At 46.3% G+C, this 15,244-nt stretch overlaps 1 protein-coding gene across 1 annotated transcript in view; it reads left to right on the top strand.

Moving 5' to 3' along the window:
- Positions 1 to 15,244, top strand: part of NRK (Nik related kinase) — a 103,702-nt gene that overhangs the window by 27,958 nt on the left and 60,500 nt on the right. The window contains exons 3-4 of the mRNA XM_059824379.1: positions 7,114 to 7,170; positions 14,709 to 14,834. Coding sequence (XP_059680362.1) covers positions 7,114 to 7,170; positions 14,709 to 14,834 — 183 coding nt within the window. The remainder of the gene's footprint in view (positions 1 to 7,113; positions 7,171 to 14,708; positions 14,835 to 15,244) is intronic.

Here is a 15,244-nt window from a genome sequence, read left to right as displayed (position 1 = left end):
TAGTTTACAATGAAATGGATCACTTCTGAAATCCAGTGCTAGTATTCAGTGCGCGACTGACCCTGAGCTCTGCCTCAGACCATTCGCTGACAAAAACGAGCTGTAAGCTTCCAAACTCTTAATAGCTTCCTCCTTGGAATTTATTCCTGTCCCATTTCAAGTTTTGCATTACTGCTGTGTTTTAGCTGAAGAGCTCCAACCATGACTAGAGTGGGTTGTCTCACGTGGTACCAGTTGCTGAGATGACGATTACAGACGGGTCTTCCTGATTGAGCTCTCCTATAAACTGTCTTCTCAAGTGACACTTCTCAGCACCAAAATGCTACAGCCCCAGATGTGCAAACCCTGTCCACTTGTTTACATTAATCAACACCCCAGGGGACAGCAGGATGTCTGTTGTGAGCAGCCATATGCTGTAAAACAGTGGCTGTGTCTAAACTGCAGTGCAAGAGCAGCATATCTGCAGGTTTTATGTTCTTGGGGTCCTCCTCCCTGCCACGCTGACCCACTGGCGTGCTGTGGGGAGCGCAGTGCAGCTGCATGGGAGGCTGCCCTTGCCTGCCTGCAGCGTGAGCAGGCAAAGGTGCTGTTTCCAGGCTGGCTCTGGGGCTGGTGATAGCAAACATTGCTCATCTCTTCTAAAGAGCTGGATCTAAGTAGAAAAGCTCTATGTAGGTGGAAGGGGAAACAGAAGGATCATGACTTTGTTAAGGTCATGTGGAATAGGACATGGGGTTTCCTGGATCCCTATGCAGAGCATTGTTCATTTGTTGCATAGTCTCTTAAAGGCTTTCCTTGTGTTACCAGGATGGAAAGGGTGGAGAGGAGAGGGGCAAAAGGGTGGGGTCCCATCCTTCAGGGCACAGAAGGCTGAGCTGGCAGCCTACCAGCAACCGCAGGGCCACGCACTGATTTGCCCGAGATGGGCTCAAACTTCAAAGTTCATAAGTGGCTTTTGAACAGGAAACCTGCTTGCTGAAGTTCACTTTCAGTAAGAGCTTGCAGTGAAACAGCTGTGCCTTCACCCCACTCCCAAAGGGTGGGTGGCCACAGCCTGCATCGGTTATCCCATAATAAATGCTTCTGGGTGAGAAAGTCCTCCGGCCTTGAAAGTCCTCCACCTCCAACAGCCAGTTCTTGCTTTCAAATACAAACCTTCAATATCCAGAGAAGGTCCCGAGAGTTAAGTTTGTGGTATCCACCAGCTTTCTGGAGCAGTGCTGTGAAGGGTCACCGGGGAGTCCCGCAGCCTTGTGCAGATGTTGTGAGCTCTTTGTGCGTGTGCACAGCCTAAGCACACCACACATGTGTATGCCTGATGATAGGGTGTGTTCGATGCGAAATTCCCCTCCGTGTGGGCACAAAGGTGCAAACTGGCAAGCATCCGAGGCTTCTGGCATCTGGGAGGTACCCGTGCACACAGACACCTCACGCTGCTTTTTAAGGGCGAGAAAAGTGAGGTTGTGCTTCTGGTTGCAGACAGGGCATGGACACAAATGGGGAATTCTGCATAGTCAAAACCACCAGCTTCGTGCTGCCTTGGTATCCTGCAGCAGGCAGTCCCTGCCCTTCACGTGTCCTTTTTCCTGCTGCGGTTAAATGGGGACAACTACATCAGACAGACCCAGAAACACATGGACATTAATGAGCGTCTGTTGCCAAAAAGGAAGCGTGTGATGGGACTTGGCTGCCATGGCATGGTGCGCAGCACTGCGACAGGACAGCTGCGTTGTATCGTCTGGACGTGCAATTGTCCACTGCAAATCTGTGGGATCGCAAGTGGGGAGAGAAGTTGATGGGAGCTGTTTGCCACCCCTAGGAAGAGAGGGCTCTGCAGGTTATGGGAGGGAAGCTGTCAAACCAAGCTCTCTGCCTGTGACCCACAGCCTTACAATCTCAGGTGTGTGTCACTGGGACCTTGGGTCTCTGTAATCGTGGTCCAAGCCAGGGACTGCCCAAAATTTTTGTTTGGACCTAACAGGAAAAGGCCTTGTACATGACTGAATACATCTTTTTGTAAATATACTTAATTCATATAAAGCCCCTTTATCAGCTAATGGCTTGACTGCTAAATCTGATACTCTTGTTTGATGTAAATAGAAAAATACATGTCTTGACCCTCAGTGGAGGGCATAGATAAGCGGTTCCTTTATCTAATTGAGCTAAAAAGTTAAATACATATCCAACAGAAATAACACTGAGCTATCTGCCTATTCCACATATATCTCCCTGCAGAAGTAATGCAGGGTTGGAGCTCATCAGAACCAGATCTTTGGCATAAAGCATCTCCCACAAATGTGGCTGCAATGAGCAGTATGCAGATTTGAAAAATGTGTATGCTGGCTCCAGGTTTGCTGAATGTTACTGTAGTGACTAACTGGCAACTGCAGCAGACTTTGTGCGGAAATATTTTCTGGAGGAGACAAGGAATTTAGCTGGACTCAAAGCTAATGGGAGAATTTCTTCCAGCTTGGATACCTCATCAAAATGTAGGCAAGAACTTCAATTTTAGAAAGTCATTGAGCTTCAGAATTGTTCATGTCTGAGCTCTGTATGAGCTTGATAATGTTTAATGCTATATTCTTGGGTGGGAATATGGATGACTTGCAGATGGCTGTTGGATGTTTTGGCTGCATTCTCCAGAGATGAAACCTGCTCTCAAACTGAGCATTTGGGTGAAAGATGAAACCTTTTATTAGGGAAATGGGCCCACAGACCATTCCCACCCTCTGCCCAGTTTCTGAGGAAATGTGCAACGGAGGATCTTGAATCACAACCGATCGATTCCCTTTAATGGTCTGGAGAGGATGGGCAGCGGCGGATTGCACAGAGGGCTGGGAGGGCAATGCCCCTTGTTCTTCCTCCTGTTTTGGATTAAATCAAAAAGGATAAACTTCTGTGTGTCTCGTCAGTGGAAGAAAATGCATCTGTTGGTCTCATTTGGTTGGGAAACAGTTAAAACAGCCAGTTGCTCTTAAGAGCTTTAAACAAAAATCAAAACACCACCTTTCTCAAAACAATTCAAACATGCTCAACCTTGTGGCTTCAGCAAAAGTAGCAATGTGTGAGTTCCCGTGAACTCTGGCTAACCTCTGAGATTTATTGATAAACGAAAAAATAAGGGGCCAGGCCCTGAAACCTTTCCTTACTTAGGCACTGGTTCTCAGTATGTTAACAAGAAGCCCAGGGCTGGGTTCAGGATGTTTACTGCTTGTAGAGATGTCAAGGCACATGAACTCGAAACAGTTTGAAAAACCAATGTAAAAGAGAGAAACCTGTGAGTTTTGTTCTGACTGCCAGCACGGCCGTAGTCTGTGCAGTAAAGCAAATGTGATGTGGAGCACGTTACCCTGCTCAGATACGCCGCACAGGCATTAATGGTTCTTCTCCACATGAACACGCATGTCCTCTGAAAGCTTCAGCCCTCTTAGCGTGGAGTCTGGCAATAGCACGCTCACTTTTTTGGGTGGTGGTGCCGAGTTCAATAGGGTGCCAGCGTGCACCCGCTGCGTACAGGGACTGCTGGTGTCTGGGGGAGCTGTTGGGTGGCTTTGCTTCTGCCCCTTTTTTTGGTAACTAACCGAATAGACAGTGAAGTTCTGGGGAGGAGAAGGAATAACATTTAGGATGTCTCCAGCATTCTCTGATTTTTTTGTCTCCACTGGCTGACCCTTTTCCTTTGGCAATATTTAAAGGAAAGGTTTTATTTGTGTGTGTCGGGATGATGTCAGAGGTAAGGAGAAATGATGGTGTGTGCTGTGTAATTCTGCCACATTGTTTGTTGCATACATTAGCAGGTGCAGAGACTTTTGAGACGTATTGCTCTATGATAACGATGAATCCTTTACTTTGGGAAAATGTACCACTGTAATCAAAAATAAATCTGCCAAGATGGCAGTAAAATTAGTATCTCATGATGAAAATGTTTTTATATAGTTATATAGCTGTAGATACATATTTAGCTACACTCTCCAAGATACTTCTTTTTTTAATACACGCTTTGAAACATCCCTTTTAGATAATTGATGAAAGGCAGATGTAATTATATACACATGTTTACACCTTTTCACAAGGTTAACCTGCAGCCCTCTGCATTACGCTGCACAAATTTGTGGTGGTGGGGGAAGGCAAGGTTCTCCAGCTTACTACAACCAAGAAATGTGGAAGACTCTTCAAAAGGTGTGATAACAGTTGTTGAAAATAAATTGTTGTGAGTTGAGAATTAGAGCAAACCTACAGGAATGAGTTTTTACTGCTCCTTTCCTTTCAGCCTCTTGAGAAGGGTTTGGATTCTCTGATGGACTGAACCACTCGTTATTTGGTTCCAGGATAAAGGGGTCCAAAAGAACATAAGGGTGTGAAGTGCGCATAGTTAACAGAATTTGCTTCCACGTAAAGGCTGCTTTACCCAGAGTATTTGTTGTAGGGGAGCCTGTGCAGAGGGATGGTTGGATGCGAGTCTATGCATTTCCCTCAGGCTAGTAGTAACTTTGGGTGGTGTGAGGAAGACAGGGCACTGAGACAAGGCACGAGGCATGATCCTGCCCTCTCCGCACAGACTAAGCTCCTCTCATCCAGCAGTCAGCCCAGTTGCAGCCATAGGAGCTTTTAGGAATGAGGGAGCAGGATCAAGTTGTGCATCTCGGTTAACGGGAACACATTTGTTGTGCAAAGACTCACAACCCACAAAACAAAAGGGCTTGCTGTTTTCTTTCCCATAAATGCTAATTTTTCCAAACCTTTTTGGGGGGTTTAGTATTCTCATTTATAATGGTAAAAGTGAGTGAGAACAGCAGGTTTGCATGCAGTGGAAAATAACTGTGGCTGCAAAATAACAGATGTCTGTTATACAGAGGGACAGTTTGACCAGGTATCATGCTTTGAAATCAAAACTGAATGCCAGGCCTTTCCCCCTTCCTTATTCTTATGACTATTCAGTATCAAGTGCAATGCTAGCCTACTGTTGATTGATTTATTCTTTCAGTGAAGAAGCACATCTCCATGGTTCAGTGTAATTATGACAATCAGTGTTGATTCTTGACATCATCCTTTGCAGAATGTACAGCAGCCCAGAGCAGACTCGTTGTTTCAATGGGTTGGTTGCCTGCTATGTGTGGTGGCCAGAGACATGGAATTATCCATGTACTTGACTCCAGAAAAACTCTGGAGTTAAATCAGGGTGCCAGTGTGTCTAGCATGACTGTATTTTGTGGAAGGTCCTCTCTCGCTATATTGCCAAGACATTCAATGCCTGGAAACATTTGCAAACAATGGCTTCCAACAAAGGAGCCGTGGCTGTGCAGAGGAAGCTCGCTAACCGGGATTGACGTCAGCTGGGATGGATGCTGACCAAACACCAGCATCTGTTGGGGTAGCACTGATCACTGCCTAGCTGCACCCAGCCACCGTGGCGTGTGTGTCGTGGGCCTGGTGAGGGTGTGTCCCGTTTGTCTTCCTCCTGAGGTCTGTGATAATGTATAAATCCTATCATTCTCATTTTTGAGAAAAAGCTTTGCAATCCCAGGAGGGCTTCCACGGAAAGAGGACGCTTACAAATGTACAAAAACTCAGCCGGATTTAGTTTTCTGTAAAGGAAAACGTGACTGTGACATATCGCCTGAGAACGAGGAATCATTTTTCTTTGATGTAAAATTGCTTAGTCTTAGCAATAACACTCATATGCAATTTTGTGCAGATAGGACCTGGGTTTTAAAATGACATCAACCTAGCTTTTAATTTTGCAGGTGTAAATTGCACCTGCAAATCATTTTGTCTGCAAACTGCAGCATTTCAGATTTGATTTCCTGATTTCCTATGGCTTACTTAACTGATGTCAGTTAGTTATTTCGATATACAGCTTTGCAGGCACTACTATTTCAGGAAAAAAATTGCAGTCTCAAAGCTCCAAACCCATTTCTGAACATTTGATGGAAGTGAGGAGTTAGGACATGTAGCCAATCCACTGTTCTTACAAATCTTCTGATACTATCCTCCAGTATGAGATTAGTGTTGGTTATCATGGCAAAACACTGCATCTGGGGCATTATTGAGCAACTTGATCTAACCCAGCCAAGAAACTATGCAATTTACAGCAAGATTCCTGGTTGTGTTTCTAATACACGTTCTTGTGAACCGCATTTTGTCAGTCTCAGTATCAAGTTTGCTCTTTTAATAGCTTTATTCCCTATTACCTGCCTTTTCCTAGCTTTGTTTTCAAAACCTAGCCACTTACCTAGTCTAAAATTACCAGTTATCTGTTGCTTTATAATGATTGTGGGGTGTGGGCATTTCAGTAGTGAAGTGTGTGTACGTGTGTAGGCACACACAGCGCCAAGGCCCTGGGAGAGGTCCTCCCCACCAGCATAGAAGATTACATTTTAAATATAAAGCCTCTGCATGCTTTTTGGGAGGTAGCTGAGATATAGTTAACTCAGCTGCAGTAAGAATTTTAAAAACTATGCATTTCACAGTAAAAAGCCTTTTTTTTAAAAAAAAAAAAAAAAACAAAAAACAAACAAAAAAAACCCCCAAGAAAGTACATACAGCTTTAGTTTCTTGGCAGCCACATACAGGTTGCCAGATTGATGTACTGAAGCCCAGAGTTTTCTCTTTACCCCGAGGTGAGCCAGAACACGTGGGGTGGGGAGGTGGGGACGGTGCCAGCTACCCAGCGCCTTGCTTCCCCAGCACGTGTCAGCCCTGATTGCAGGACAGGAAGGTTGTTCTGGTTAGGTCACCCTGGGCCTGGGCTGAGATTTCCTAACAGAGCCGGCTTGGGGGTCGGCAACACCTATTGAACATGAGTTGGGTGGAGACCCATCAACTCATGCCACGTCGTGCTCTGGCAGCAGAAGTCTCCCGGCATTGCTCCTTGCTTTGGCTAAAGGGGGGAATTCAGCCCCGCAAAGGTAACTCGGTTAACGTTAGAGCATGGCAAGGGCGTGGGTCCGATAACACATCACCAAACTGCACCGTTGTAGTTTTGTATCACTGAAAGGTTGTTGATACGTGACTGAAAGCAAGTACTCAAGTCCGGTCGTTATATGCCTGATTTGTTACTGTATACGTAGTTTGCATACATGTCTTACTTACAGTCTTTTGTTGTTTTAACAGGGTCGCCACGTTAAGACGGGGCAGCTGGCAGCGATCAAAGTGATGAATGTCACTGAGGTGAGTGCAAAACCAAAAATAAAAAAGTTGTTATCAAGGTGCAAGGAAAAATAAATAATCAGCTCATGAGAAGGTGGGTAGCTTATAAAAGACGATCCAGTGGCATAAGTTATGGTTGCTGAGCACTGATTTGTGTTTTATAAAGTACTGGGAGGTGTTAATACAACCAGATTTTTCATTTGTACCTGACCAATGGTGACAAAGCAATAAGGGAATTCATTGCCATATATTTTGATGGTCTATAATAACAAGGAGGAGAACTCTCTTCCTGCTTATTTCTAGTTGATTATCTGTTTCCAGAGATAGCAAGGAAAAGATTTCCTGCAGCTCTGTGCTGCCCCTGCTGTGTTTCATCACATCCTCTCCTCTCGCGTGCCAGCCATTCCTCAGAGTAGCTACCCTGACAGCTAGCAAGCAGGAACATGTCAGAAATGCAAATGTAGCACTTTTTTATTGTTATTTGACAGATGAGAGAAGAAGACAGTTTAATTGGCACTGTCCCTGCTCACATTTATAAAGTGGTGTCAGTGCTGGAACAGGGTGTTGAAAAAGTTGCTAAGTATTGATTTTTGTTTCTCCTTTTAAGAGCAGAGGCAGCAGTGAAGCAGCTTGCCTCCATGAGACCATATCAGCCTGAGCCCCGGAAGGGTTGGGGAGACTCCCTGCTTCCCCTTCTCGAGGTTACTGGGAGTCTGTGGTTTGGCGGGATGCACCTCGTCTGCCTGAGACCAGGTCCCCATTCTGCCACTCTGGCAGTGTAGATATGGAGTGGAAACTCCAAGATAGAGTCCTCTGGAGGTACTGTTGGAGGGTTATCGCCTGAAATAAAGAACAGGGCCAAGTCCTCTGGGCCAAGTCTGCCAGTGGTACATCTTGCAGTCTGCTTGGTGTTTTGGGCAAGCACAAGCAAGCCTTGCCTGCATTTTCGTATGCCTTTCGATTGTCTTGGAAGACCGCAGAACAAGTTGGTGTCTGCGTGGTCCTTGCCACATAGAGCAGGTCCAGGACAGTTCTCTCTGCTGATGGTGTAGGAATCCAGCCCTGAGCAGCAAGAGGTCTGAGTTGCACATTGATTTTTTTGAACTTAGATGCTACTGTAATGCTTTTGCAAAGCGTATCTAAGGGCTGGTTTGGCTATGTATGGCTGCTACCTTGTAAAATACGCACGCGTAGTTGAATTGCCGGTTTTGCTCTTCTCTGTGTGCAGAGGTGGGTGCATTTTTTAAATAAGCGCTATGTTAGATTGGTGGGATTTTTGCTCTGTAGGTACATCTATCATCAGGTGCTTTGGCTTTAAAAAATGGCAGTCACCAAACGTGAGGCTGCTGGATTTTGGAAGGGAGAGGGGATGGGATTTGGGTCACAGACAGATTCCTGAGATCAGAGCACCTCCGTGCTTTGACAGAGGAGCTGACAGGACGGATCCTGGCAGGGACTCAGAAGTGATCCAGAGCTTCGGTATGGACTGCTTTCATGCTTTGCTGGGTCACTCAACAGCACACGAGGGCTGGCCAAAGATGTCACTTGTGAGCCATCATGTTAACACCAGTGACAGTCCCTTCCTTGATGAAACAATTGAAGCAAAAACTGCAGGAAGGGAACCTTGGAAAGATTTCCTTCCCTTTACTATACATAACACAGCCTCCTTTGTATGTAAGCTACAAACTGTAGCATCCAGTAATGCCTGCTTGCTTGGAAACAAAGTTTAAATGGAGGACAACCTTGTGGTTCAGCTTCAGGAATTCACATTGATAGATTTGCATGATTCTGGGAACAAAAAACAGCTATTTAGGTCTGATTTGCTGCTTCCTTGCAGGCTAGAGAGACGGCATCATACTGGGGAACCTGTCCCATTGCTTGCCGGGCAACGGTAACAGATCATGCTGTTTCCACGTTGAGTCACTTAATGCGAAAGCAGTTGTGACGGTTTGAGAGTTGAGTGGTGAGCATGTTGGTGCAGCCATCTGGAGGGGTTTTCCCTGGTGCTCTTCCCCCACTAAACCCTGAACAAATCCGGTTCTGCTGTACTTGAGTGTTTCTGCTTTCTGACCTTAGTGCAGGGTGAGTGCAAGGCTTTCTGCTGCTATTTCCACTTTCTTAATGCAGGGTTGGCTGTGTTGCCACTGCTAGGAAACAGGCTGGCAGACCTGGATGCAGTCCTCTGCTTTATCACTGGTTTCCTCCAGGTCCTTAGTGGAGGAATCTCTCGGTTGGGATACCAGTGCAGGAGTGATTCAGGCGGTTGCTGCCAGTAGCTGCCGGTTCCTCCCGCAGCTGTCTGCTCTGCCCTGGGGTTGTCCTCTCCTCAGCCACCACATCTCACAGCTCGGCGTGTTATGGTAAACCCCAATTGCTTTCAGCACAGCGGCCGTGTGCAGCAGCAGGGTGAGGTTGGCAGCTGCGGTCCCCAGCCCTTCAGACACCTCAGTGCAAATTCCCAGAGCACTTGGGGTGAGCCACGTGGCTGCAAGAAATGGGGTTACTGCCTGCGCTGATCCGTCTGGCCGGGGACTGTGCTGCTGGTCTCTTGTAGCGCAGAGCAGATGGAGTGGTTGAAGCCAATGCATTCCTGCTCTGCCGTTGTAGTAGGTAGGAGCATGGGTACGGCTGAGGCTGATGCTGAACGTGTCCAGGGCATCTCTGAAGCTCAGTTCTCCTGTAAAATAACAATAGCTTTTCTCTACTTCATAGCATTTGGTTACTGAAGCCTCTCACAGCAGTAGTGGGTCCTAACTGTGAAGTAGAAATCCTTTCAATCTCCAGAATTTCAATGTCAGAAATTCAGAGGCTGTCAAGGATTCAGTATTTCTCTTGCATTGTTAGTCTGCACAGGTTTAAGTTATTTTCTGATCCTTTGGTCTTGAAAAGCTAGCTTGAGGCATTAAATAAAGTCTTTAAAATATTGAAATCCTCGTCTCCAACATCCTGCCTATAAATTGCACCTGAGAGCAACATCTCACATGGAGTTTGGCTTGTGAGAAATGGAAGCTGTCATAGTAAACCTGCTTGAGTGAGACAGGAGGCTCCTAGCCCCTGTGGCCATTTTCATCTTCCGGTGGTTATATGATCTGATCAGTGCTGCAGAGGGAACAGTTTTCTTAGGGAGTGAAAATTTCATGTCGTAGAAAACAGGGAGATTTAAAAAATAAAATCAAGACAAATGCAGTATTTTTCCCTTCACCCATCTCCAAAAAAAGCGGAGAAGAGCTGAATGCCTGGATTGACCTTGTGATTTGTGTACCTGCTTAGAGGACTCCCCAATTCAAGCCCCCAGTAGATCTCTCTCATTCAAAATGGGGCAATTCCAGTGGCTGAGTTTGACAGAGCCCCGTGCCAGTGTAGGTTGGTGGTGGTTTGATCACTAAGCTGCTCAGTAATAGGTCAGTGTTGTCTGACTTGGGAGAGCATTGGATTGAACAAGGATATCTCGTGTCCTAGGGGTCTGAGCTCCTTCCTTGCTACTTGGATATTCTGCAGTGGGTTTCTCTCCCCCAGTGTCATGTTTTCGTCATTAGAAAATCCAACCTAAGAAGTCTTTCAGCTAACCTTTCTTTGTAACCAGTACATTTCTGCCAAAAGATTCTGTTTCACCAAATCTACGGGGTTTTTTGGCAAGAAATCATTTCATCAGAAATCCCCTGACCAGCTCCCGCTGTGATTGTTCAGCTCTAAGATCTGGGGCACACCAAGAGCTGAGCAAATCTGCCCTTCGCTGTCTTGAGTCGCAGCCCAGGGCTGGTTTCTTAAGAGCGGCAGCAGGATGCTGTGGTCATTGCGGGATCCTCTGGACATCTGTCAGGAAGTGCTGCCGTGTCAAGTTACGGGGGGAGCGGGGGGAACCCTTTGAAATGGTTGAAGGGGAGCTGGTGGCAACAGGCGCTCATGTGCCTCTCCACCCAGGCTCTGCTTCCTGTTATCTGATGGTGCCAAGCAAGCAGAGTGCTTGCAAAGAGATTGGATTCTTGCTGCTTTTCTCTTCAGCTGTCCATGCAGGTGATGCAAGAGCTCTTCTGCAGCAGGTCATTCTCTGTCTGTCCTTGCTTTCAGTCTTTCTAGATAGCAAATAACATTTAAATGAGAAACATGTCATTAGGAATGCCCCAGTACTAAGGGGTCTCTTGGTGGAGTATTTATCAGCTGATGATCTTGTTTCCATTTGAGGTCAAAGGCGTGTGCTTTCTAGTTCTTTGCTTCCTAATGTCATTGCAGATAGGCCCACATCTTCAAAAATAGCCTTTGATCATGAACCTGTCATCTTTGCGCATGCAGCCATCTGTGCCCAGAAACGCATTGGTTTGTGAAAGCAAACAGCTTTTTGCACCTGCACATCTGCGAGCAGCATGATTTATGAGCAGGTTTCTAGACCCCTGGGAGATGTGGCTGATGGTAACACTGACAGAGAGGTGGTGGAAAGTGGAAATCCTGAGCATGTGCACGCACCGAGAAGTTGAGGGTGCTTTTGTCCCCGGTCACCCTGCTTGAAGGATGTATGTAGCACTGAGACTTGGCAAGTCCAGGTTCAGTTCCTGGCTGGGCCTCAGACATGACCCATGGGACAGGATTGCTCACATTTACCCTTCTGCCTTGGTTTCTCCGTGTGAAATAGAGTCATTTTTCCGAAACTCACTCAAGCACTGGGAAGACAGAGTACTTTTTGTCTATGCAACGCCCACCTGCTGTCCTGTATAGCCCTTTACCTTACAGACTGACTGATATTTGAAGTCACATCTCTGTCTTCGGAGGATGCAAGAGTTTGGTTCAGAGGGTTTCTTCTCAGCAGGGAAGCCCACTGTCCAATCTAAGCAGCGTTTTCCCAAGGCACTCATCCTGTACCTGAGCTGTGTACAGCAGTGTGCGAGCACAGGTAACTGCCTTGATGGGCAAGGATGGGCAAGGGAAGAAGAGGCAGGTGCAGGGAGGGAGCAGGTTCCAGCCTTCTGGGTAAATAGATAAGGACAGGAGATAAAGCAGGAATTGGATCATCTTGCTGGTAGTGGGAAGGGAGCGTTACACATGTGCAGCTACTCTTCGCTCTTGCCAGTGGGTGTGGAAGAGCCTACCTGTTGTTCCAGCTGTGTCCACAAACAGGCACATGCTTATCTTTGTTTTAAAAACACGGAGGCGAGATTGCAGAGGAATAGAAAGTACTTGGATAAAAGCTGTGCCAGCACAGTTCCAACATCCAGCAAATTAATTGGGAAAAGGAAGAAGAGCTGAAAAAAAGGCAACAGCCCTGAGGAAGTGGTTGAGATCTGCCAGCTCCCCGAGGGGAACTTTGTGAAAGCTGCAGGCTGGTGCTGAGGGCACAGCAGGGAAGCTTTTCAGTCGGGCTCCACCAGTGCAAAGTTCATGCAGATGGGCAGAGTTAAAAAAACCCAAAACCTTAAGATCTGAAGAGATCTTAAGTAATTTGGGGAAGGCCTTTACCAAAGATTAATGTTGCCCCTCCACACGTTTGGTTGCCCTAGCAGGACGAGTGGGCAGGATGCAGGAGGGACAGCAAGGGGAGGAAAGGAGTCCTCCCTGTTTGTCCTGCTGTCTTTCTTCCCTAAAGATCCATTACCAGAAAGTCGTATCAGTGACAGGACCCTGTGGCGATTCCCATGTCCTTATTCTCTGCCACCTCCTCCTCACCTGCCTGTTTCCACCCTTTCACGTGCACTGTCTGGAGTCCCAAAGGGAGTAGAGCCTTGTTTCCCCTCCCAGAAAGCATCAGCACAGGCTCTCAGCTCCCTTTGATTGTGCCCTGGCCATGTGCAGAGAGAAATAGGACCGTGCTCGTGGAGGATTTCCTGCCATGCTGTCTGAGAGTCAGCTCTGATTTCTCTTGGAGGCTCCAGGTGCTGCACCAGGCTTCTGCTTACCCTCGCTAATTAAGTCGTACAACATCCAGGGCTGTATCAAGCTGAGGATTAAGGGTCGTCCTTTCTCCTTAGTTGCAAACAAAAGGCAAATGAAATACCTAGTATAATGTGTGCAGCTTGAAAGCCTGTGTTCAACAAAGGGGCTGTTCTGAAACCTGACATAGCTCATTTTGCTTCAAGTGGAGTTATTTTACATTTCCCATTTCCTAAAGCTTAAGGCAATTAGGCTTTGGTCTGGTAACATGTCTCCTGTGGATTGATGTTACTGGGGAAAACTTATTGGTCCCTTCTGTTCTGTTGGGAATGATTTTTGTGTGGTCGGCTTTAATAAGACGCATCATATGCATATGCTTCAGGGAATTTGGCTTCAGCCTGTCAGGCTTTAACGTTTTGCTACAGGTAGAAAGGACAACGCAGCTGGTTTTGTAAGCGTCTGTTGTGATGGTTAAAGGAATGCTTCGATGGCAAAGCTGCTGGAAAATAGTGGAAAAGTGCAAAAAAATGTCCTGTGGGGCTGAGCTGTTCTTGCTTCCTCTTTTTTTTCCCCTTCAGCTAGCAAGTGCTGACTGGGATGTTTTGCAGCAAGGTAAATTAATTTTCAGATTTGTCATATTCCTTTTAACTGATACAAGGATACCTTGCAGCACCACTCATTTCCTATTAAAGCAAATGAGACAGCAAAATCCACATGTGTTTCACTGGGTATTGTGCACCATTTCTCTTGGTGGCAACATAGCAAACGGGCTATGGGAGGACCTCTTCAGATCAGGCAGTTCTCTCTGAAAAGGGCATTTCTTTCCAACGTAATTATTAAAACTTGTGTTTCCATTGCTTGTCTTACTGTGCACGGTCCTGTGCTGGGCAGAAGAGAGCATCCGCCCTGAAGAGACTGAAGCAAAGGCAGTGGGAACACAGAGCTAGCTAGTGCCTGGAAGGAGATGTCTAGGGATGTGCTAGCCCCCAGCATGCCAGAGACTTAACTGATGGCATGACGTTAGGAGGGCGGAAAAAACTCCGTGGTGCAGGTGGGGTAGCCTTGCAACTGGAGGGAAGGAGCAGATCCTAACCCTGCGCTGGCTCTGGAGTTTGATTTGTGGCGAGTTGCCTCCTTCTTGCCGTTGATTTCCTCCCAGCAAGACCATCCACGGCACTGGGAAGACAAATTGGCTGATGTGTGCACTAAGTGGTGTTCCAAGTATTTAAGTAATGGAGTGTTAAGGATATTTTTATTTTTGTTTGAATCTGGTTAATTTCTCCAAGACTAAATTACTGCATAGAGAAACTGCAAATGAGGGAGTAATAGGTCCTGTCTAAGCCCCCTGAAGAGACAATAAGATTGTTATACCCAAATCAAGACATTTTTGATTCTTTAGGTCAAACCCTAGCAATTCATTGTTTTAGGCCGATGGGTCAGGGTGATTCAGTCGTCGGTTTAAGAGCCTGTCCATCAGTTGTAGTCTCATAATCACAGGACAACTCAGGTTGGAGGGAGCCCCAGGAGGTCTCTGGTCCCACCTCCTGCTCAGAGCAGGGTCAGCCATGGGATCAAACCAGGTTGCTCAGGGCTGGTTCCAGCTGGGTGGTGAAAGCCTCCAAAGACAGAGGTTGCCCGGCAGCCCTGGAGCTCAGTCATCTCCGGTCACCTAAGGAGCCTTCTGCGCTCTTTTCCTACAGAATGAAGAGGAGGAAATCAAGCTGGAGATAAATATGCTAAAAAAGTACTCCCATCACCGGAATATTGCTACATATTACGGCGCATTTGTAAAGAAAAGTCCTGCAGGCCAAGATGATCAGCTCTGGGTAAGTGTTTAGTGTCGTTTCTCTTCATCAGATTTACAGCTTCTTTCTTTAGAGCTCCAGTATGCTTGGCTTGGACTCTGTCTCAGTGAAACTCTGAAGTCATTGTTCTGAAGAATAACATATAAAAGAGAAAAATTGTTCCTCCTTACACGTCTTCCATCCCCTATGATTTCCTTTGAGGATGGGTGTAAATACTTGTAACTTGTGCTGTCATTCTGATGTGTTGTTCAAGCTTTTTTTCCCCCAAATTAAACATTTCTGTAATTTCATTTTTTTTAAATGAAAGTGAAAGAGAGCTTGTCCTCTTCTCCTCCTCTCCTTTTTGTTGTTGCTTTCCTCTCCTTTTTTCAGTTGGAAAATAAAAAAGGTAACAGAGGAATTGGCAATAAAGCAAAGAAGAAAAATAAAAC

The sequence above is a fragment of the Gavia stellata genome, chromosome 14 (assembly GCF_030936135.1).
Source record: "Gavia stellata isolate bGavSte3 chromosome 14, bGavSte3.hap2, whole genome shotgun sequence".
In the NCBI taxonomy this organism is placed as follows: domain Eukaryota; kingdom Metazoa; phylum Chordata; class Aves; order Gaviiformes; family Gaviidae; genus Gavia; species Gavia stellata.
The sequence above is the reverse complement of the archived record's forward strand: the minus strand, read 5'-3'. Positions and strand labels throughout refer to the sequence as shown.